This window comes from Scylla paramamosain, chromosome 22 (assembly GCF_035594125.1).
Source record: "Scylla paramamosain isolate STU-SP2022 chromosome 22, ASM3559412v1, whole genome shotgun sequence".
In the NCBI taxonomy this organism is placed as follows: Eukaryota; Metazoa; Arthropoda; class Malacostraca; order Decapoda; family Portunidae; genus Scylla; species Scylla paramamosain.
In genome coordinates this window covers 8,927,813-8,952,463 of record NC_087172.1, presented here as the reverse complement: position 1 = coordinate 8,952,463, position 24,651 = coordinate 8,927,813, and the positions used below count along the sequence as shown (strand labels likewise).

Here is a 24,651-nt window from a genome sequence, read left to right as displayed (position 1 = left end):
TACCTTCTCCACTTTGACACATTTTTTAGTCAGAATTGTCACTCCTCCTCTCTTGTCACTTCTATTTTTCATCCATAAATCATATTTATCATCACCAATGTCAGGAGTTCCCCATTCATTTTTCCATTTTGTCTCACATAATACAACAACATCCAGTGTGGTTCTGCTTAATAACTCATTTAATTCCATTTTAGTTGGCATTAATCCATTTACATTTATATATCATAACTTTGATGTACCATTTTTTTACTCTCATATGTCTTACTCTCCAGAAAACTTCTTTTCCTCCTCCATTCGTTGTTCGTTTTTTTTGTTTAGCCTCATTTACCAGCTCCTTTTGCTTGAACTTTTCAGTCTCATCCATATCCCTTTTTTATCCATACATTCTTATATTCTTCATCTCCAAGACTCATTAATTACTTCTTCTGCTTGTACCTGTGTTGCAAACCTTATTCTTATGGATCTCATTTTTTCTTCATATTTCCTAATTCTATAAAACTCTTCCACTTGCTTTACTACCTGACTATCTTCACCTGTCACTTTCTTCAGTAACTTATTGATCATTTTCTTTTCCTTTTCCTTTCTTTGAATTCTACTTACTATTTTCTCTTCCTTTAAACCAAATACAATTTCTTGCTTATATTTTTCTATAGTGTCTCTCACTAACTTTTTCTCTTCTTTAATAACATTTACCACTTGTCTCAGGTTTTGTTTCTCATTTTGTTGTTCTATTATTTTCTTTAGTAAATCTTCTTCAAATTTACATTCATTTAGCCATTTATTTTGCCTCATTTCCACATCCTTTACACTTGCCTTCATATCCTCATTACCTTTCTGAACAGTTTTTACTTTTTCCTTTCTTTGTTTCTTTAAACAGTCATTTTCCACCTATAACTTCTCATTTTTATCTGCCATCTCCATCACCAAATCCTCACCTGTCTCCTTCTGGTGTGCCTCTAATGTTTTTATTCTCTTCAATAACTTGTCCATCATTTCTTCCATGTATAAAATTTTTCTACACTGCAATCTATTATTTAGTTCTCTTTCCTGACCAGTAAAACCTTCAAAGGACTCCCGTTCTTTTGGGGTGCCACCCTCCGCCATTTTGTCCAAAGTGTAAACAAACCAATTAAACTTTCTTAGAGACAGGATAACTATACTCAAATACTGTTTCTCCCCTCCCTATTTACCACCTAGGTATTCCTTGGTGTTCATATCATAACTTGTTCCACCATGAGCAATTTGTGTTATTCCTTCCTTCTATATGTAGAGCACTAGGAAATGTCCTGTCAGCTCCACTGCTGCCATGTGTGTGTGTGTGTGTGTGTGTGTGTGTGTGTGTGTGTGTGTGTATTTATCTAGTTGTGGTATACAGGAGGGAAGTAATCTCATAGTATCCTGTCTTCATATCTATCCAGTTTGGTCTTAAAAGCATGGACAGTTACAACATTGACAACATCTTTACTGAGCTCATTCCATTTGTTCACACTTATGTGAGGAAAACTATACTTTTTGGTGTCTCTTCTACTGTTAACTTTCTTCAATAACTTTCTTCAACTTCTTACTGTGTCCCTTTGTACTCTGTGTGTCTAAATTTATAAAACATTCTTTGTTCACATTTTCCATACCATTTATCATTCTGTAGATGTTTATTAAATCCCCTCTCTCTCTCTCTCTCCTGTTTTCAAGGGTAGGAATTTTCAACATTCTTAATCTCTCTTCATAGGTCGACTTACTCAACTCCGGAACCATCTTAGTGACTGCTCTTTGTACTCTTTCAAATTTTATAATATTCCTCTTTATATGATGAGACCACACCACTGCTGCAAATTCCAATCTTAGTCTTATCATGGAAATCAAGAACTTTTTTATCATTCCTTCATCTAAATATGTGAATGCCATTCTTATTCTTTCAACAAATTTATTGTCTCTCCAGTAATTTTATCAATGTGTTTGTCCAGAGTCAAATTTTCAGTAACTGTTACTCCCAAATCCACTTCCTCTTTTGATTTCTGTAACTTCACACCATCCATCTCATAATGATACTGTATTCTATTCTTACTCTTACTAAACTCCATTACTTTACATTTACTTAAATTGAATTCCATTTGCCAAGATTTACTCCATCTGTTTATCTTATTTAAATCATCTCACAGTATTATACAGTCATTTACATTTTCTACCCTTCTCATCAGTTTAGCATCATCTGCAAATAAGTTCATATAACCATATTTCTTCATTTATGTCATTCATATATATTACAAACATTATCAGTCCCAACACTGACCAGTGTGGGACACCAGTAGTTATTTTCAGCCAAGGTCTTGTATTACTGTTCTTATCTCTGTCATCCAGATAATCTTCCATCCACTTCACCAGTCTTCCTCCAATTTTTACATATTTTTTATGTTCCATAGCAATCTTTGGTGTGCTACTTTGGCAAACACTTTCTTCAAGTCTAGATATACACCATCCACCCATCCGTCTCTCTCCTGCACAATATTGATTACCCAAGCATATATATATATATATATATATATATATATATATATATATATATATATATATATATATATATATATATATATATATATATATATGAAATGTTTTGTATTGACAGAATGAAATTGGTGAGTTCATTGGTGCTTCACATGATTTAAGAAGGAATGCAGAAGAATGGCTTCAAGCAATGCTTAAAAAGATAGGGGAAGAATGCCTTTCTAGGGCCAAACCAATAGTGGAAGACTTGGTGCAACATACTAAACCCATCATCATTGACTTCAAGTAAGTTTCAATATATTATGAAACAAGGATATCTTGTAGACTATTAGACTATAAAGTGGGTGGGAAGATAGAGAAAGTAAAAGAAAGAAAGAGAAAGAAAAGAGAAAGAGAAAGAAAGAGAAAGGTTAGAGAAAGTAAAAACTAAAATATCGATGAGCAAGACACAGGAGGTTATGTAAGTGGATAGTTTATTATAATGCATTCTATAGCTATTTAATCTGTTATACATGATTTTCTAGTGAGAAATGTCCTGATTCTCTCTCTCTCTCTCTCTCTCTCTCTCTCTCTCTCTCTCTCTCTCTCTCTCTCTCTCTCTCTCTCTCTCTCTCTCTCTCTCTCTCTCTCTCTCTCTCTCTCTCTCTCTCTCTCTCTCTCTCTCTGTGTGTGTGTGTGTGTGTGTGTGTGTATTTACCTAGTTGTGCTTTATGGGAAAAGAGCTATGTTGATGCTGTCCCACATCCATATCTTTTAATATCCAACTTAGCCTTGAATCCATGTATACTTTCTGCATTTACTATCTCCTCATCCAGACTGTTCCATACATCAATACTTCTACATGGGAAACTATACTTTTTGACATCTCTTCTACAAGCACTGCTCTTTAGCCTCTTCCCATGTCCTCTAGTGTCCCGTGTATCCCAGACTATTAAGTCGCTCCAGTCCACTTCCTCTACTCCTTCATATGCTTTATATATTGCAATCAAGTCTCTCCTTTCTCTTCTCTTTTCCAATGTTGGTAGATGTATCTTTTCCAGTCTCTCTTCATATGACAAGTCCCTGATACTTGGTACCATCTTTGTAGCTGCTCTCTGAACTCTCTCCAACTTCCTTATATCCTTTTTCTTGTATGGCGACCACACTACTTCTACATGGGAAACTATACTTTTTGACGTCTCTTCTACAAGCACTCCTCTTCAGCCTCTTCCCATGTCCTCTAGTGTCCCGTGTATCCCAGACCATTAAGTCGCTCCGGTCCACCTCCTCTACTCCCTCATATGCTTTATATATCGCAATCAAGTCTCCCCTTTCTCTTCTCTTTTCCAACATTGGTAGATGTATCCTTTCCAGTCTCTCTTCATATGACAGGTCCCTAATACTTGGTACCATCTTTGTAGCTGCTCTCTGAACTCTCTCAAACCTCCTTATATCCTTTTCTTGTATGGCGACCACACTACTGCTGCATATTCTAGTCTAGGTCTTATCAGTGACATGATAATCTTCCTGACCAGAAGACTGTTTCACAGTCTTCTGCACTCTCAACTTTCTTCAGCAACTTTGCATCATCCGCAAAAAGGCTCATGTAGCTGTTCACATTCTCCGTCATATCATTTATATAGGCTGTAAACATGATTGGTGCAAGTACTGAGCCTTGGGGTACTCCACTTATGACTTCCCTCCATGATGATTTTTGATCTTTCACCACTGTTCTCATTTCTCTGTTTGTCAAGAAATTTTCCATCCATCTCAGCAGGCCCCCCCTTAGCCCACCATTATACTTCAACTTCCACAGCAATTTTCTGTGCGGCACTTTATCAAAGGCCTTCTTCAGGTCTAGATAAACACAATCAGCGCATCCATTTCTTTCTTGCATTATATCCATCATCCTAGAGTAAAAACTCAGTAAGCTTGTAACACACAATCTCCCTCTTCTAAATCCAAATTTTTGCTTTATTATCATTTAATTTCCTTCTAGGTACTGCATCCATTTATCCTTCACCAATCTTTCACACATTTTGCACACCACACTTGTTAGAGACACAGGTCTATAGTTTAAGAGCTCCTCTTTACTACCACCTTTGTAGATTGGCACTATGTTGGCTCTCTTCCATTCAATTGGGACTCTGCTTTCAATTAGGGCGCTTTCGATAATATTATGTATTACCCATGTCAGCTGCTGATTGCACTCTTTTAGTATCTATCCTGACACTCCATCAGGTCCAGGGGTCTTCCTAACATCTAGTCTCTCCATCTGTTTCTGGACATCCTCTTCAGTCACTTGGATTTCCCCCAGACCCATTTCTTCACTCATCTCACTCTACCACACAAATATTTTCTCTTTTGTGAATACTGAATGAAAACTCCTGTTCTTTATTTCTGCCAGTTCTGCTGGATCATCACACATTTGACCATTCACCTTCAATCTGCTTATTTCTTCTCTATTTTTCATTTTGCTGTTCACATATCTGAAGAATAGTTTTTGTTCCTCTTTACATTTGTCCATAACATCTTTCTCATAATTTTTCCTTTCTTCTCTAATAACCCTTATATATTCATTTCTTGTAGTTGTGTAGTTTTGCCATAGCTCCTGTGTATTTTTCCTCCGCCATCTATTCCATGCTGTTTCCCTCTCCTCCCTAGCTATTTCACATCTTCTATTATACCAGTCATTGTTATATCTTCTCTTTGTCTCTACTTTTGGTACATATCTTTTCACTTCCTCTTCATAAATATTGATGAAAGCTTCCCACTTCTTTTGCACATTACTGTCTGTGATAAGTGTACTCCAGTCTGCTTCACTAAAGTATTTCCTCATTTGTTCAAAATTTGACTTATCATAATTAAACCTTTGACTTTTATAATCTTCACATCTACTTTCCTCTCTTTTTTCCTTAATACAAAACCTTATCATGACATGGTCGCTTTTTCCTAATGGACAACTATAGTCCATGTCTTTTATAATATCTGTTTCTTTTGATAATACCAAATCAAGTCTTGATGGCTCCTCTCCTCCTCTGTATCTAGTGTTTTCCTCAAACCACTGTGTCATAATATTGTTCATTGCCAGTTTCAGAACCTTATCTCCCCATGAGTCTTCTCCTCCTCTTGTGTTCCACTCCTCCCAATTTATCTCTTTGCAATTAAAATCTCCCATTATAACAATTTTTTTGTTTTCTTTAATTTTCTTTACAAGCCATTCTTTTGTCTCACTCAGCAACTGTTCATGCTCTTGTTTATTTCAGGTTTTTGTTTTTGGTGGGATATACACCACTGTGACATATTGTAATCCTATTCTTCCATTTACTAGTTGTAAGTTTAGGCCTTCCACCAAGCCTTCTACCTTTTCCACACTCTCCACCCTGATACCCTTTTTAACGAGCATCATCACTCCACCTCCTCCTTTTCCACATCTGTTTCTTATCCACATATTGTACTTTCCCCCTCCTAAATTTGGTGTTTCTGAATCTCTTAGTTTAGTTTCTACCATTGCCATGATGCCTGGTTCATTTGCTTTTATAAATTCATTCACTTCATCCATCACATTAGTGTATGCCACTGTCCATGTCCCTTCCTCTCCTACAGCTGTGCATATGTGTGTGTGTGTGTGTGTGTGCGTGTGTGCGTGTATTTAACTAGTTGTGACATGCGGGAGAGGAGCTAAGCTCTTATTGCCCCATCTCCATAACTGCTTTTATCCAACTTTTCCTTAAAGTCATGAATATTTGTAGCACACACCACTTCCCCTTTCAATCCATTCCATGCCTCTATGCTTCTATGAGGGAAGCTAAACTTCTTTATGTCCCTTCTGCAGGTGGTTACTTTTAGTTTTCTTCCGTGTTCTCTTGTTTCTCTTTTGTTCATTATAAAGAGATGTTCCCTATCTAGTTTTTCCATCCCACTCAGCAATCTGTACAAAGCAATCAAGTCACCTCTCTTTTGTCTCTTTTCTGAGGTTGAGAGCTGCATTCTAGCTAGTCACTCCTCATATGACAAATCTTGCAATTCTGTTACCATCTTTGTTGCTGCTCTCTGTATTCCTTCCAACTTTCTTATGTGCTTTTTTTCATGTGGTGACCAAATTACTGCTTCGTATTCTAATCTTGATTGTATCATTGTGGTGATTATTTTCATCATTTCTATATCCAGATAAGCAAAGGCAACTCTTATGTTTCTTAGAAGGCTGAGAGTTTCACCTGTTATCTTGTTAATATGTTTTTCTGGTGATAAATTCTCTGAGAAAATCACTCCCAGATCTTTTTCTCTTGTTGTCTTATTTATTGTTTCATTTCCCATCTTATAGTTATAGCTACACCTTCTGTTACTTTTTCCAAATTCTATCTTTTTACACTTACCAGATTTAAATTACATTTGCCATCTGTTGCTCCACTCTCACACCTTGTCTATATCTCTTTGTAATTCTTCATAATCTTCCATTCCCTTCACTCTTCTCATAAGTTTTGCATTGTCAGCAAAAAGACTCACATAGCTGGATACATTCTCCACCATATCATTTATGTACACTACAAACATTATTGGTGCCAACACTGACCCTTGGGGGACCCCACTTAATACTAAGCTCCACACTGATGTCTGGTCCCTAATTACTGTTTGCATCTCTCTGTTTTAAAGGAATCGTCCATCCATTTCAGCATTTTTCCATTTACACCACCTATCTTTTCCAGCTTCCACAGCAGTCTATTATGCGGCACTTTATCAAAGGCATTTCTTAAATCTAAATAAATTCAGTCTCCCCAGCCATCTCTCTTGTGTATGATATCAATTACTCTTGAATAATAGCATAATAAATTAGTGACACAAGATCTCCCTTTTCTAAAGCCAAATTGACAAGTTGTGAGAATGTCCTTTTCTTCCAAAAAACTTGGTCCATTTGTTCTTTATTATCCTTTCACATATTTTTTGCAACCACACCTGTCAGCAAAACCGGTCTATAATTTAGTGGGTCTTGTGTGTCTCCTCCTTTAAATATGGGTACAATGTTTGCCCTTTTCCAATCCTGTGGAACTATTTCTTCATTAATAGAGGTACATATGATGGTATGTAATTTATCACTAAGCTGGTTACTGCATCCTTTTATTACCCATCCCGACACTCCATCCGGTCCTGTGGCCTTTCTCACTTCTAATGTTTTGCTTTTATAAATTCATTTACTTCATCCATCACTGAAACTAAACCATCCACATTAGTGTATGCCACTGTCCATGTCCCTCCCTCTCTTACAGCTGTGCCTCTGCACCCTTCACTGTGTGTGTGTGTGTTTGTGTGTGTGTGTGTGTGTGTGTGTGTTTTGGCAAATTGGCCTCTCCTCCTTGTAGGAATGTTAATGAACCATATAAATAGAAAGCCTTTACTTGTACATACTCTGGATGATGATTTTTGTGTAAGATAGTTCTGTTAAGCATGTCTCAGTTGTCTTGTGAAATTTTATAAACATGTAATTTAGCTTAATCTTACTACATTGTGTCATTCATACTTTACACTTAATTTATACTACAGAGATGAATCAGAGGAGTTTGTCTCTGATATGTGGCAGCTCTACAATAGCATCAACTCAACTGCCATGGAACTGAGGGTTCGAGAGTCTGTTCAATTTGTCATTCCTACCATCCTACAGTCTCTACAGGAAATGTGTGTTTTTGTCTTATTTAATTTTTTTTACTGAAATTATTTAAAATTTGAACTATTCATTGATTACAGTCTGCTTTTTAATAGTGTTTATTTCAAATTTTACCATATATAACAGTCATGTGTGTGTGTAATTAGTTTTAAATTGTGGGCTGAAATGTTTTTCAGCCCTCTGTTCCAGGAGCTAAAAACAAAGTTGGCTAGAGGGGAGTTAAAGGGCCAGCTTAGTAGATTTTTGAGAAAGCTTCAAGACTTCATTCAAGGTGTCTTTTCTGTAAGTCTCTTTTCCAGTCTTAAATGAAATAATTATCTGATAATTTTTTTTATTGTCTCCCACCACCAAAAATTTTTTTTTTCTTTTTTCTTTTTTTTTTTTTTTTTGCAGGATGTGGAAGGACCTGGCCTCAAAGAAAAATTGAAGACCCTGTTTATTATGTTAGCTGAGAGATATGACCAGGTAATAAATTTTTCTTTACATTTTATTACACTTTTTTGTCAGTCTTAATTTGCAGTGTAATTATGGAAATTAATCTAAAACTTGTACAATGTGGAGAGCAGTGGGAAGAGGATTGATTCAAGTGTTACAACTTTACTTTTGAGATTCCTCCAGGTTGATTCAGTTTCCTTTTGGTGAGATCTAGCTAATGTACTGGTGGTCTGACAAGATGCTTCCATAAAATCACCTTAAATCTTAAGATAACTCATAGGTAATTGCTTTATTTCCTTTCTGCTGTATTTTTTTACATCCTAATAGAATCTCCTTGACCTTACAGTCTTTTGGTTGCCTGTGGTCAATGATGTAATTTTCCAAAGGAATCATTGGGAATGGGGAATGTCACACTTTTATGATAACTGTATCACCCATCTTGAAAGGGCAGTGATTTCCAAGTCTTTGAATTTCATAAAATTTCTCTTTAAAGCTAAAGAAACTGTCATTATTCCAGTGTTCCAGTTTTTATAATATTTTATTTAGGATATAGAAATTCTATCTTAGATGTTCAGCAGGGTTGTCTGCTGTATTATCTTGCATTTCATCTCTAATATTCAATGAGGGGATAAAATCAGTCTTTCTTTCATTATATGAGAAGTCAATTAGGCAACTAAGAAGACAGTCATTAACTTATTTCTCCATTTCAGTAAATAAAGTTAAGTTGAAGACTTAATTTTGTCCTGTGGAGTCTCTTCCTAAGACAGTTTTTTCACATTGCTATTAATCCATTGAAATAAATGACCATGAGCATTTTCTTTGTTGTAGAGTCTGTTGTTGTGGTGGATGACTTAACATTTCTTGTAATGTTGGGTAGACCAAATAAGTTAGTAGCATTGTTACTAATTAACTGCTGAGGACATGAATGTTGAACCCCAAGTTGTTGCAATGTTTCCATAAAGATTTCAGTACTCAAGTATGGCCCTCAATGAGGTGCATGTAAACAGGCATACATACATACTATGATGCTCTGCCTCTTGTCCTACTTGCCCTTCCATCCACCAAGTAGCTGCAATATCACCTGGTTTTCTTTTGAATTGGTACTCTAGCAAACCCCGATGGTTACATTTATAAATTTACAGTACATGGGCAAGTGTAGCTAAGCCAAGAGTGGAGGTTAATTCACATATAATGAAAACAAACAATCTTAAACAGTCACAGCCACTTTTTACATCAGTGTGGACAGAGGTATGGGCCTCACAAACACACACACACACACACACACACACACACACACACACACACACACACACACACACACACACACACACACACACACACACACACACGTTGAGAGCAGACGTGTCAGGAGCAGCTGTGCAGACTTGCCTATTTGTGGGTACAGGGTCCGAGGTATTTTCTTAGCCTGGCTCCATACAAAAGTATAGGAAAGTGCACAGTGTGGGGTGGAGTTTTTATGGAAGAAGTAGAAAAAGATCGGAGATGGAATTGAAGTGAAAATTGTGGGTGAAAACACCGAATCCAAATCGGTTGTAAACAAAGCGTGATGGCGGCCTCCGCCGCGTCGCCGTCGCCCAGAGGCACACCAAAATTTGAAGGATTTAGTGAAAAAGATATACAGGTAGGCAAGTTAAATGCAAGATTATGGAAATTAGAAGAAGAGAATGAAAATATAAGAGAGGAAATAAGAGGATTGGTGACATTAGTCAGAGGATGGAAAGGAGATAAGGAGAGGGGACTTAAAGACACGAACGACATTGTTAAAGAGCTGGAAGAGTTGAAAGGAAGGGAGTTAAAAAGAGAAAGGGAAAACAAGAAACTGAGAGAGGAAGTGGAAAAGATAGTGGATTTAAATGTAAAGTACAGTGAAGAAATACAAGAACTCAAAAAAGAAAATGGAAAGTTAAGGAGCATGGTGGAGAAGAAAGAAGTTAGGATAGATGAAGGCAAAATCCAGAGTGAAGTAAAAGGCTTAGTTGAAAAGGAAGTGAAAAGTTGAAAAGAAGAGAGAGAACAAGAGAAGATAGATATGACAGAAATAATAAGAAAACAGCAAGAAGTACATGATAAAGAGATGGCGAAAAAAGTAGTGAAAATCATTAAGGAAAAAGATAACATAGTAAGGGATACGGTACAAAAAAAGATGTGCCTGATGGTGTTTGGGGATAAAGAGAAGACCATATCAAATAAAGTTGTAAGAGAAAGAGAAGAATTACAAAGAGCAAAAGAAATCATTGGGAAAATTGTAGAAGAAGGAGATGAAACGGATAAACAAATAGAAGAAGTGTACAGGATTGGGAAATATTCAGAAGGGGGGAAACGTCCCATGAAAATAAGACTTAATACCCAAGCGGCAGCCGAACACATCTTGAGAAGAACGAGTTTGTTAAGAAAGATAGAGGGTATGAAGGATATATATATAAGAAGAGAAATGAATGAGGAGGAAAGAAACAAGGTGAAAGAGTTAAAAGAGGAGGCCAAGACAAAAAACGAAGAGAGAACACAGGAACAGGCAGAAAGGTATATATGGAGAGTGATAGACATGAAAATGAGGAAATGGTGGTTAAAGAATGCGGGGCAAGAAGTAAGACAACAAAGAGAGAACACAAAAGAAATGGGTCCACAATAAATAAAATTAAAGTTATGTATACAAACATAGACGGATTAGTGTCCAGCCAAAGGGAACTAAGAGATTATTTACATGAAAAGAAACCAGAAGTGGCATGCATTACGGAAACAAAACTAACAAGGGAGATTAATGTTGAATTTGAAGAAGAAGGATATAACACATGGAGAAGAGATAGAAAGAATAAGGGAGGAGGAGGAGTGATGATTCTAGTAAGAAAAAACATCTTGATAGAAACAGTGGAATATGGTGAAGGGAGGTCAGAAACATTGAGTGTGGAGATCAAGATCCAAGGACAAGAAAGCAGAAAAATTATTGTTGCATACATGCCTCCAAAGACCAACACTTGGGGGACTGATGATTATAAGCACATGCAAAGCGAGTTCATAAAAAGTATAGATGACATGCTAAAGATAAGAAACAAGGTGTTACTAGTAGGAGATTTTAATAGCAAGGAGATAAACTGGGGGGAGATGGAGGTGACAGGGATTGCCAGTACATGGAGTGAAGAATTTTTACAGACTATGATGGTAAACACGATGGATCAATGGGTGAAAGAAAATACTAGGTACAGAGGGGAAGATGAACCATCACTCCTAGACTTGGTTTTTACAAAAAAGCCAGAAAATGAACCAAGTATAGAATATTTGTGTCCAGTGGGAAAAAGTGATCATGTGAAGATGGAGATAGAGATCAAAGAAGAAGTGCCAAAATTCAATAAGGAATATAAAAATGAGAGAAAAAATTTTGCTAAGGCAGACTTTACAGGGTTAAAGAAATTCTACGGAGAGCTTGATTGGAATAATTTATTAAGAGGTATGGAGGTGCAGAAAAAATATGAAGTGTTTTTAAGCAAGTTTAGAGAAGGTGTTGAAAGATATGTGTCAAGATATAAGGTAAAAGAAAATAAGAAAGTGTGGTTTAATGCAAAGTGTGCAGAGGCAAAAAAGAAGAAAAAAATGGAAACATGGAAAAAAATGAGGAAACAATGGAATGAGATAAATAGAGAAGAATACAGGACAACTAGAAATGATTATGTTAAAATAAGAAGAGAAGAAGAAAGAAATTTTGAAAGAGATGTAGTTGGAAAGTGTAAAGAAGAACCCAAACTTTTCTATAGATATGTAAATGGAAAAATAAAGCATAGAGATACCATTACAAAGCTGAAGAAAAATGGAGAAATTTATGAAACCACACAAGAGATGGCTGAGATACTGAATAAAAGCTTTAAGTCTGTATTTACAAGAGAAACAGTCTTTACATCACTGGGAGATGAGGAACAACAGAAAGGAATAGCAAACATACAAGTGGAAAGAAAAGAAATTAAAAGACTACTGGAAGAGCTAGATACTAGGAAGGCGATGGGACCAGACAAAGTAAATGGATGGATATTAAAAGAATGTAGAGAGGAATTGGAAGAACCAACATGGGAGATAATTAACAGTTCTTTGAAGGAGGGAAAAGTACCAAAGGAATGGAAGAGAGCAAATATAGTACCGTTATACAAAGGAGGTAATAAAATGGAACCACTGAATTACAGACCAGTCTCACTCACGAGTATTGTAAGTAAACTCTGTGAAATAGTCATTAAAAACAGATGGGTGCAATATCTTGAACAAGAAAATATAATAACAGAAAAACAATTCAGTTTCAGGAAAGAGAGATCTTGCGTAACAAACTTACTGAGCTTTTATACAAGAATAATAGATAAACTACAAGAGAGAGATGGTTGGGTTGATGCAGTCTATTTAGATGTGAAAAAAGCTTTTGATACAGTTCCACATAAAAGTCTCGTATGGAAACTGGAACATCGAGGAGGGCTAAAAGGAAAAATACTTAAGTGGATGAAGGATTATCTCCAAGGTAGGGAAATGAGCACAGTAATCAGAGATAATAAATCAAGTTGGTGCGAAGTAACAAGCGGAGTACCATAAGGGTCTGTGTTGGCACCTATAATGTTTCAGGTCTATATAAATGATATGACTGTGGGTTTAAATAGCTACATTAACATGTTTGCAGATGATGCAAAATTGATGAAAGTAATAAAGAACCAAGAGGATTGTGAGGAACTACAGAGGGATATTGATAGAATTTATGAATGGAGTAAACGATGGAAATTAGAATTCAATATAAAAAAGTGCCATGTAATGGAGATGGGAAGAAGTAAAAGGAGACCTTCATGGGAGTATAAGATGGGAGGAATCACAATACGAAAGAGCAAAGAAGAAAAAGACTTGGGAGTAATAATTCAGGACACGCTATCACCAGAAAAACACATCAATGGAATATTTGGCTCTACATATAATTTGCTAGCAAATATCAGGGTGGCATTTAATTACCTAGACAAAGAAATGATGAAGAAAATCATAACACACATGATACGCCCCAAACTGGAATACGCAGCAGTGGTATGGTCTCCACACAAGAAGAAAGATATAAGGAAATTGGAAAGAATACAAAGAACAGCTACGAAAATGATACCTGAATTGGAAGACCTAAGTTACGAGGAAAGACTGGAAGAAATTGGATTACCAACACTGCAAGAAAGAAGGGAAAGAGGAGACCTGATAACAATGTTCAAATTAGTAAATGGCATGGAGAAGATAGACAGAGATGACCTAGTTGTAAAAGTGGAGGAAGGAGATAGACGTACAAGGGGACATATGAAGAAATTAAAAAAGAGTCATTGTTTGGGAGATATTAAGAAATACAGCTTTCCGCATCGAACGGTTGAAATATGGAATAACTTAAAAGAAGAGGTGGTTGCGGCAAAGAGTGTGCACATGTTTAAAGAGAAATTGGACAAATTCGGGTATGGAGACAGGACTAATTGAGCTTTGGCTTGGACCCTGTACTATACAACTAGGTAAATACAACTAGGTAAATACACACACACACACACACACACACACACACACACACACACACACACACACACACACACACACACACACACACACACACACACACACACACAACAAAATTGTTGTAATGGGAGATTTTAATTGTAAAGAGATAAATTGGGAGGAGTGGAACACAAGAGGAGGAGAAGACTCATGGGGAGATAAGGTTCTGAAACTGGCAATGAACAGTATTATAACACAGTGGGTTGAGGAAAACACTAGATACAGAGGAGGAGAGGAGCCATCAAGACTTGATTTGGTATTATCAAAAGAAACATATTATAGAAGACATGAACTATAGTTGTCCACTAGGAAAAAGTGACCATGTCATGATAAGGTTTTGTATTAAAGAAAAAAGAGAGGAAAGTAGATGTGAAGATTATAAAAGTCAAAGATTTAATATGGTAAGTCAAATTTTAAACAAATGAGGAGATACTTTAGTGAAGTGGACTGGAGTACACTTATCACAGCAAGTAATGTGCAAAAGAAGTGGGAAGCTTTCATCAATATTTATGAAGAAGAAGTGAAAAGATATGTACCAAAAGTAGAGACAAAGAGAAGATATAACAATGACTGGTATAATAGAAGATGTGAAATAGCTAGGGAGGAGAGGGAAACGGCATGCAATAGATGGTGGAGGAAAAATACGCTGGAGCTATGGCAAAACTACACAACTGCAAGAAATGAATATGTAAGGGTTATTAGAGAAGAAAGGAAAAAATATGAGAAAGATGTTATGGACAAATGTAAAGAGGAACAAAAACTATTCTTCAGATATGTGAACAGCAAAATGAAAAATAGAGAAGGAATAAGCAGATTGAAGGTGAATGTTCAAATGTGTGAGGATCTGGCTGAATTGGCAGAGATAATGAACAGGAGTTTTCATTCAGTATTCACAAAAGAGAAAACATTTCTGTGGCAGAGTGAGATGAGTGAAGAAATGGGTCTGGGGGAAATCCAAGTGACTGAAGAGGATGTCCAGAAACAGATGGAGGGACTAGATGTTAGGAAGGCCCCTGGACTGGATGGAGTGTCAGGATGGATACTAAAAGAGTGCAATCAGCAGTTGACATGGGTAATACATAATATTATTGAGAGCTCCTTAATTGAAAGTAGAGTCCCAATTGAATGGAAGAGAGCCAACATAGTGCCAATCTACAAAGGTGGTAGTAAAGAGGAGCCCTTAAACTACAGACCTGTGTTTCTAACAAGTGTGGTGTGCAAAATGTGTGAAAGACTGGTGAAGGATAAATGGATGCAGTACCTAGAAGGAAATGAAGTGATGATAAAGCAACAATTTGGATTTAGGAGAGGGAGATCGTGTGTTACAAACTTACTAAGTTTTTACTCGAGTGGTGGATATAATGCAAGAAAGAGATGGATGGGCTGATTGTGTTTATCTAGACCTGAAGAAGGCCTTTGATAAAGTGCCACACAGGAAATTGTTGTGGAAATTGAAGCATAATGGTGGGCTAAGGGGGGGGCCTGCTGAGATGGATGGAAAATTTCTTGACAAACAGAGAAATGAGAACGATGGTAAAAGATCAAAAATCATCATGGAGGGAAGTCATAAGTGGATTACCCCAAGGCTCAGTACTTGCACCAATCATGTTTGCAGTCTATATAAATGATATGACGGAGAGTGTGAACAGCTACATGAGCCTTTTTGCAGATGATGCAAAGTTGCTAAAAAAAGTTGAGAGTGCAGAGGACTGTGGAACGTTACAAGAAGACCTGAACAAGATATCAGAGTGGAGTTATAGATGGGAAATGGAATTTAATTTAAAGAATTGTAAAGTAATAGAATTTGGAAAAAGTACAAGAAGAGTAAAAGGAAATTATGTGTTGAATGGTGTAAGGTTGAGTGGAGCAGAAGAGGAAAAGGATCTCGGTGTTACAGTGACTGGGAACCTGACCCCAGAGAGACACATTGGCAAAATTACAGGAGAAACCTATAACTTGATGAGAAGAATAAGGCAGGCCTTTGCATATATGGATGAAAAGATGGTCAGGAAGATGATCATGTTCTGATAAGACCTAGACTAGAATATGCAGCAGTAGTGTGGTCGCCATACAAGAAAAAGGATATAAAGAAGTTGGAGAGAGTTCAGAGAGCAGGTACGAAGATGGTACCAAGCATCAGGGACTTGTCATATGAAGAGAGACTGGAAAGGATACATCTACCAATGTTGGAAAAGAGGAGAGAAAGAGGAGACTTGATTGCGATATATAAAGCATATGAGGGAGTAGAGGAAGTGGACTGGAGCGACTTAATGGTCTAGGATACACAGGACACTAGAGGACATGGAAAGGAAAGAGGCTGAAGAGGAGTGCTTGTAGAAGAGAAGTCAAAAAGTATAGTTTCCCATATAGAAGTATTGATGTATGGAACAGTCTGGATGAAGAGACAGTAAATGCAGAAAGTATACATGGATTCAAGGCTAAGTTGGATATTAAAAGATATGGAGATGGGACAGCACGAGCATAGCTCTTTTCCCATAAAGCACAATTAGGTAAATACAACTAGGTAGGTATACACACACACACACACACACACACACAAGTGGTGGAAGAAGTACTACATTAAGAGTAATGTATACAAACATAGACAGGTTACTTTCCGCTGTACTGGAAGTGAGAGATTACTTACAGGAAAATAGACCAGATGTGTTGTGCCTAACCGAGACAAAGTTAAAAGAAGAAGTGCATTTAAGCTTTAAGGAAGAGGGATATAATTATTGGAGGAGAGATAGAAAGAGAAAAGGAGGAGGAATACTGATAATGGTTCAAGATGATATATATATATGTGGAAGAAGTGTAATATGGAGATTGCATGGTGGAGGTCATAGGAATAACAATCAGGACCAATGGGAAAGAAAGGAGGAGGATCATATTAACGCATGTGCCCCCAAAGCACATAACAATATATATATATATATATATATATATATATATATATATATATATATATATATATATATATATATATATATATATATATATATATACACACACACACACACACACACACACACACACACACACACACACACACACACACACAGACAATATGCTCTATATGACTGCTTTTGTGTTCAAAACACATTTCAGTGCATGTCCTCCACTGCTGAAGAACACGTTCAAACACATCTGGATTTATGCTCATAATGGTGTTCGTGATACCATATGTATGGAAACTTATGGGACACCCTGTGTGTATATATATATATATATATATATATATATATATATATATATATATATATATATATATATATATATATATATATATATATATATATATATTTTTTTTTTTTTTTTTTTATGTAGGAAGGACACTGGCCAAGGGCAACAAAAATCCAATAGAAAAATATGCCCACTGAAATGCCAGTCCCATAAAAAAGGTCAAAGCAGTGATCAAAAATTGATGAATAAGTGTCTTGAAACCTCCCTCTTGAAGGAATTCAAGTCATAGGAACGTGAAAATACAGAAGCAGGCAGGGAGTTCAAGAGTTTACGAGAGAAAGGGATGAATGATTGACAATACTGGTTAACTCTTGCGTTAGAGAGGTGGACAGAATAGGGGTGAGAGAAAGAAGAAAGTCTTGTGCAGCGAGGCCGCAGGAGGAGGGGAGGCATGCAGTTAGCAAGATCAGAAGAGCAGTTAGCATGGAAATAGCGGTAGAAGACAGCTAGATATGCAACATTGCGGCGGTGAAAGAGAGGCTGAAGACAGTCAGTTAGAGGAGAGGAGTTGATGAGATGAAAAGCTTTTGATTCCACCCTGTCTAGAATAGCTGTATGAGTGGAACCCCTCCAGACATGTGAAGCATACTCCATACATGGACAGATAAGGCCCTTATACAGAGTTAGCAGCTGGGGGGGGTGAGAAAAACTGGCGGAGACATCTCAGAATGCCTAACTTCATAGAAGCTGTTTTAGCTAGAGATGAGATGTGAAGTTTCCAGTTCATATTATAAGTAAAGGACAGACCGAGGATGTTCAGTGTAGAAGAGGGGGACAGTTGAGTGTCATTGAAGAAGAGGGGATAGTTGTCTGGAAGGTTGTGTTGAGTTGATAGATGGAGGAATTGAATTTTTGAGGCATTGAACAATATCAAGTTTGCTCTGCCCCAATCAGAAATTTTAGAAAGATCAGAAGTCAAACATTCTGTGGCTTCCCTGCATGAAATGTTTACCTCCTGAAGGGTTGGACGTCTATGAAAAGACGTGGAAAAGTGCAGGGTGGTATCATCAGCGTAGGAGTGGATAGGACAAGAAGTTTGGTTTAGAAGATCATTAATGAATAATAAGAAGAGAGTAGGTGACAGGACAGAACCCTGAGGAACACCACTGTTAATAGATTTAGGAGAAGAACAGTGATCATCTACCACAGCAGCAATAGAATGGTCAGAAAGGAAACTTGAGATGAACTTACAGAGAGAAAGATAGAAACCATAGGAGGGTAGTTTGGAAATCAAAGCTTTGTGCCAGACTTTATCAAAAGCTCTTTATATGTCCAAGGCAACAGCAAAAGTTTCACCAAAATCTCTAAAAGAGGCTGACCAAGACTCAGTAAGGAAAACCAGAAGATCACCAGTAGAGTAGGCTTGACGGAACCCATACTGAAGTGATAGATGTTTAAGAATCTTCTTGTTGAGGATAGATTCAAAAACTTTAGATAGGCAGGAAATTAAAGCAATAGGACGGTAGTTTGAGGGATTAGAACGGTCACCCTTTTTAGGAACGGGTTGAATGTAGGCAAACTTTCAGCAAGAAGGAAAGGTAGATGTTGACAGAGCTGAAATACTTTGACTAGGCAAGGTGCAAGCACAGAGGCACAGTTTTGGAGAACAATAGGAGGGACCCCATCAGGTCCATAAGCCTTCCGAGGGTTTAGGCCAGCGAGGGCATGGAAAACATCATTGCAAAGAATTTTAATAGGTGGCATGAAGTAGTCAGAGGGTGGAGGAGAAGGAGGAACAAGTCCAGAATTGTCCAAGGTAGATTTTTTAGCAAAGGTTTGAGTGAAGACTTCAGCTTTAGAAATAGATGTGATAGCAGTGGTGCCATCTGGTTGAAATAGAGGAGGGAAAAAAGAAGAAGCAAAGTTATTGGAGATATTTTTGGCTAGATGCCAGAAATCACGAGGGGAGTTAGATCTTGAAAGGTTTTGACATTTTCTGTTAATGAAGGAGTTTTTGGCTGGTTGGAGAACAGACTTGGCATGGTTCTGGGCAGAAATATAAAGTGCATAAGATTCTGGTGATGGAAGGCTTAAGTACCTTTTGTGGGCCACCTCTCTCATGTATAGCACGAGAACAAGCTGTGTTAAACCAAGGTTTAGAAGGTTTAGGTCGAGAAAAAGAGTGAGGAATATATGCCTCCATGCCAGAGACTATCACCTCTGTTATGCGCTCAGCACACAAAGACGGGTCTCTGACACGGAAGCAGTAGTCATTCCAAGGAAAACCAGCAAAATACCTCCTCCGGTCCCCCCAACTAGCAGAGGCAAAACGCCAGAGGCACCTTCGCTTAGTGGGATCCTGAGGAGGGATTGGAGCGATAGGACAAGATAAAGATATGAGATTGTAATCATAGGAGCCCAAGAGAGAAGAAAGGGTGACAGCATAAGCAGAAGGATTAGAGGTCAGGAAAAGGTCAAGAATCTTAGGAATATTTCCAAGACAGTCAGGAATATGAGTAGGGTGTTGCACCAATTGCTCTAGGTCATGGAGGATAGCAAAGTTGTAGGCTAGTTCATCAGGATGGTCAGTGAAGGGAGGTGGAAGCCAAAGCTGGTGGTGAACATTGAAGTCTCCAAGAATGGAGATCTCTGCAAAAGGGAAGAGGGTCAGAATGTGCTCCACTTTTGAAGTTAAGTAGTCAAAGAATTTCTTATAGTCAGAGGAGTTAGGTGAGAGGTATACAGCACAGATAAATTTAGTATGAGAGTGACTCTGGAGTCGTAGCCAGATGGTGGAAAATTCGGAGGATTCAAGAGCGTGGGCACGAGAGCAGGTTAAGTCATTGTGCACATAGACGCAGCATCCAGCTTTGGATTGAAAATGAGGATAGAGAAAGTAGGAGGGAACAGAAAAGGGGCTACTGTCAGTTGCCTCAGACACCTGAGTTTCAGTGAGGAAAAGAAGATGAGGTTTAGAAGAGGAGAGGTGGTGTTCTACAGATTGAAAATTAGATCTTAGACCGCGAATGTTGCAGAAGTTAATGAAGAAAAAGTTGATGGGGGTGTCAAGACACTTAGGGTCGTCGACAGAAAGGCAGTCCGACCTGGGGACATTTATGGTCCCCTCCCCAGATGGGGACTCCGAGGCTGGTGTAGGAGTCGCCATGATGATTTTAAAATTTTTGAGTGAAGGGTGTGTGTGTTATTAGGTGCTTGTAGTTTTTTGTGGAGGAAGAGAGTTGTCTTTGGAGGGCAGGCTGTGACTGCTCCCTTGTGTTGTGAGACACAAAGGGAAACGTTGAGTGAGGTCACAGCTGGGTTTAATGATAAGTTCACAGCACCCCCTGATCAGTGCTTTAGACCTCACTGGGAGTAATTATATATATATATATATATATATATATATATATATATATATATATATATATATATATATATATATATATATATATATATATATATATATTTATATATATATATATATATTTATTTATTTATTTATTTATTTATTTATTTATTGTCACATTCCCCCCCACCCCCACTTATCATGTAGGCCTTCTAGAATATACCTGCAGGCTCCGTCTCTCGAGGCGAAGATACAGGTGCTGGGGCTGGGCGGCAGTACTTATTACAGGGGTCCGGGCTGGAATAAGGACTTACCAAGCTATTTTACTGCTGTCTGGTTGTTCACACACTCAGGGGAAGGGTGCAAGCAAACATTGGAATCCTTTACTGTTTTTTATTGACGGAAACCGCACATGTACAAGTTTAAGGTCGCAGCGGCAGGACAGGGAACAAAGGAAAGAGTGGACGCTATCACTGCAAACAGTTTTAACCCTAAATCACACAGGCTACCACCACAGTCATTGTCACTTACTACAGTCATTGTCTCTCAGCAGAGGTATACACAGGCAAGGCGCCTGAGGGAGCTAGACATCATGGCATCCCCTCTGTCTCTCTGCTTATACACAACTCACCGCTCCCTGGCATGGCTGCCCAGCCTGCCAGATGTAAACAGCATAAAGAAACATTTCCTTGCTCTCGTAACACTACCCCCTCCAAAAAAGTGGTGGACGTCCTTGTCCCATGACACAGTGTAGTATAAATAAATACAAAAATAACAAAAATAGGAAATGTTTACATGGTACAAAAGAAAAATATTAGAAAAAATGTGTCCTTCTCATCACAGCTCTTCCTCAGAGGACATTACATAGTTCTCAAATCTCTGAGGTCTCTTAACTCTCCCTTTTGGGCATGACATTAGGATGGGAGCTGATGTTACAGACTGCTCCTGTCCCAGCTGCATCTATTTCCTGCATCTTGTCCATCTCATCATCGCCACCAGTATCAGCCGCAGCATCCTCTTCATTTTCCTGCAGTTCTTCATGACCAGACTCCTCTTTGTCTTTGCTGACATCACCACCAGGCCCCATGTATACTGCCCTGGTTCATAGTACCTCCACAGACAGTCGATGTGCACAGTCTTGGGTCGGCAACAACTTCCTCTGGTAATTCAGTAGGTCACTTCAGAGATTGGCCCCACCACTTCCCAGGGACTCTGTAGCTTGGGTGAGAGACACCTCATACAGCAGGGATTGTGCAGCCACACCAAGTCACCCTCAGCAAAGCCTGCAGACTTGGTGCCTCGATCATACAGTCTCTTCATAGATTCCCCAGCAAACTTCAGATTGTGCCTCACTTGGTGGTGTATCCCGACCAGACACTTCTGCAGAGCCACAGGATAGTCTGTGCTCACGGTAGGCAGCTCCTCATCTGGTGGGCAACCTGTGATCAGATCCACCGGCAGGCGAATCTCTGGGCCCAACTTCAGCTTGGCTGGCGTGTACCCTGTGGCTTCATGCTCAGCAGAACGGTAGGCCATGAGCAAGGCTGGCAGCTTCTGGCCCCACTCAGTCTGTCCTTCACCAAAGTACTTGGCCAGCTCCTGTGTCAGCGTCCAGTAGAACTTCTCTACCATGCTGTCTGATTGGGCCTGCAGGGATGTTGCCCTTGTCTTCCTTAACCCCAGCAGTTGACAGCACTCCTGGAACACAGCTGACTCAAACTCACATCCTTGATCAGAGTGAAGCTCACCCAGCACACCAAACTGTGAAAAACTGCTTCACAACGACTCCAGCAACAGTTATGGCTTCATGGTTAGGCAGTGCTTAGGCTTCAGGCCACTTCGTAAAGTGATCCATGGCCTCAAAGATGTAATGGTTCCCTGCTGTAGTTACTGGCAATGGTTCAGCTATGTCCACTGCAACATGCTCCATGGGTGCTCCCAACCTAGTACAGCTGCATGGAGGCCCATGTCTTGTGTCTGGGGCCTTTCTTGGCACTGCAAGTGTCACAAGCCTGGCACCACTCTTCTATATCATGCCACAGTCCCACCCAGTAGAAACGCTGCTATAATCGACTCAGCATCTTCTTCAGTACCAAGTGGCTACTCACGACGCCTCCCGCAACACCCTTGCCCTTAACTTCTTAGGCACCACTGTCTATCAGAAGCATATACATCCATCAGCTGTCATCCATTTCTTCAGAAGCATTCTACCACCAAGCCGCAGACTTTCCCCAGACTCTCCCACTGAGCTCAGTAGTGCTTGGTAGCCAGACTTAATGCTGCAACCTCTTCCCAGGCTGGCTTGTTGGTGTCCTGCCCCATTAACTTAAGGATGGGGACAATGTCTGGGTCTTCATGCTGAGCCTCCTTCAGATGCTCATATCTGCCTGTCATATTTGTCTACACCACAGTCCAACGACACTTCTCTACACACTCTTCCTTAGGGCTGCAGTGCTGACAATCAGGCTCACAGGGTTGACAGCTAAGACTGTCTGCATTGTTGTGCACCCTGCCAGGCCAGTGCTCCATCCTGTAGTTTTGTTGCTCCAGTTTGCCAATCCATCTTGCTAGCTGCCCTTGAGGATTTTTCAATGTCTTGAGCCATTTCAGTGCTGCATGGCCAGTTCTTATTGAACTGAGTGCCTTACAGGTATGGTGGAAGTGGTCTAAACTCTTCACCACAGCTAACAACTTCTTCTGGGTGATGCAGTAGTTTCTCTCTGGTGGACTGAACTTCTGGCTGTAATATGCCACCACATGCTCTCTTCCATCCTTCTCCTGGGAGAGCGCTGCCCCAATTCCCTCAGCACTTGCATCACAATCCAGGATGTACAGCAACCTGGGGTCTGGGTAGGGCAACATGGATGCATCTACTAGAACTTTTAACTTGTTCAAAGGCTGCTTGACACTCTTCATCCCACCGGAACTGTACACCTTTCCTAGTCAGCTAATTCAGAGGTGCTGCAACAGTGGCGAAATCCTTCATGAATCTCTTGTAGTAGGAGTAGAATCCCAAGAAACTCCACACCTCCTTCACATACATCGGAACTGGCCACTCCTTCACTGCAACCACCTTCTGAGGATCAGCTCTCACTCTATCTTAACCTACGATGTGTCCAAGGAATGGTACCTCCCTCCGGAACAGAAGGCACTTTTTAGGGCAGAGCTTGAGGTTTGCTGCCCTAAACTGGCAAAAGACTTCCTCCAGCCTTCCTATCTCTTGCTTGAAGGTATGGCCAAAGGCCACGACATCATCAAGGTAGACAAGTGCAGTCTCCAAATGCAGTCCTTCTGGCACTCGTTCTATGAGACGCTCAAATGTGGCAGGTACATTGCAGAGGCCAAAACTCATAACACGGAACTGCCAGAGGCCTCTATCAAACATAAAGGCTGTCTTCTCCTTGTCCTCTTCAGCCATCTCAACTTGGTGGTAACCCAACTTCAGGTCCAGTGTTGAGAACCACTTTGCTTCTGCCAGTGCATCCAGGTTGTCATTGACATGAGGTAAAAAGTATGAGTCCTTCACTGTCGCCTCTTTCAGGACCCTGTAGTCTACACAGCACCTTGTCAAGCCATCCTTCTTTTTTTACCAGGACTACAGCTGATGACCAAGGGCTGCTTGACTTCTCCACCATTCTCTGCTTGATAAGCTCACCCACTGCCTTTTCCCTTTCCTGATGCTGGGCAGGGGCAACTCTCCTGGGTGGTTGCTTGATGAGAGGGTGGTTGCCAGTGTTGATGTGATACTTGACCAGATTCGTGCGCCCCAAATCCAAGTCACCTGACAAGAAGACATCAGCATACTTCTATAGCAATTTCCTCAGCTGAACCGCCTTCTCCTTGTCTAAGCACACTATACTCCTGTTCCACAGGTCCTCCAGGTATGCTGATAAGCCATGGGTAACTGCTGTCTCCTTGAAGCCTGAGCCTGGTGCCTCATATGCCAACTCCACAGCCTTGCAGCTCCCCACCATAGCACCAACTGGTATCTGCCACT

At 39.3% G+C, this 24,651-nt stretch overlaps 1 protein-coding gene across 2 annotated transcripts in view; it reads left to right on the top strand.

Annotated features, from left to right (window-relative positions):
- Window positions 1-24,651, top strand: part of LOC135111515 (uncharacterized) — a 716,663-nt gene that overhangs the window by 465,781 nt on the left and 226,231 nt on the right. For both annotated transcript variants that reach the window (XM_064024883.1, XM_064024882.1), the window contains exons 61-64: window positions 2,621-2,784; window positions 8,017-8,148; window positions 8,314-8,419; window positions 8,531-8,602. In XM_064024883.1, the coding sequence (XP_063880953.1) occupies window positions 2,621-2,784; window positions 8,017-8,148; window positions 8,314-8,419; window positions 8,531-8,602 (474 nt within the window). The remainder of the gene's footprint in view (window positions 1-2,620; window positions 2,785-8,016; window positions 8,149-8,313; window positions 8,420-8,530; window positions 8,603-24,651) is intronic.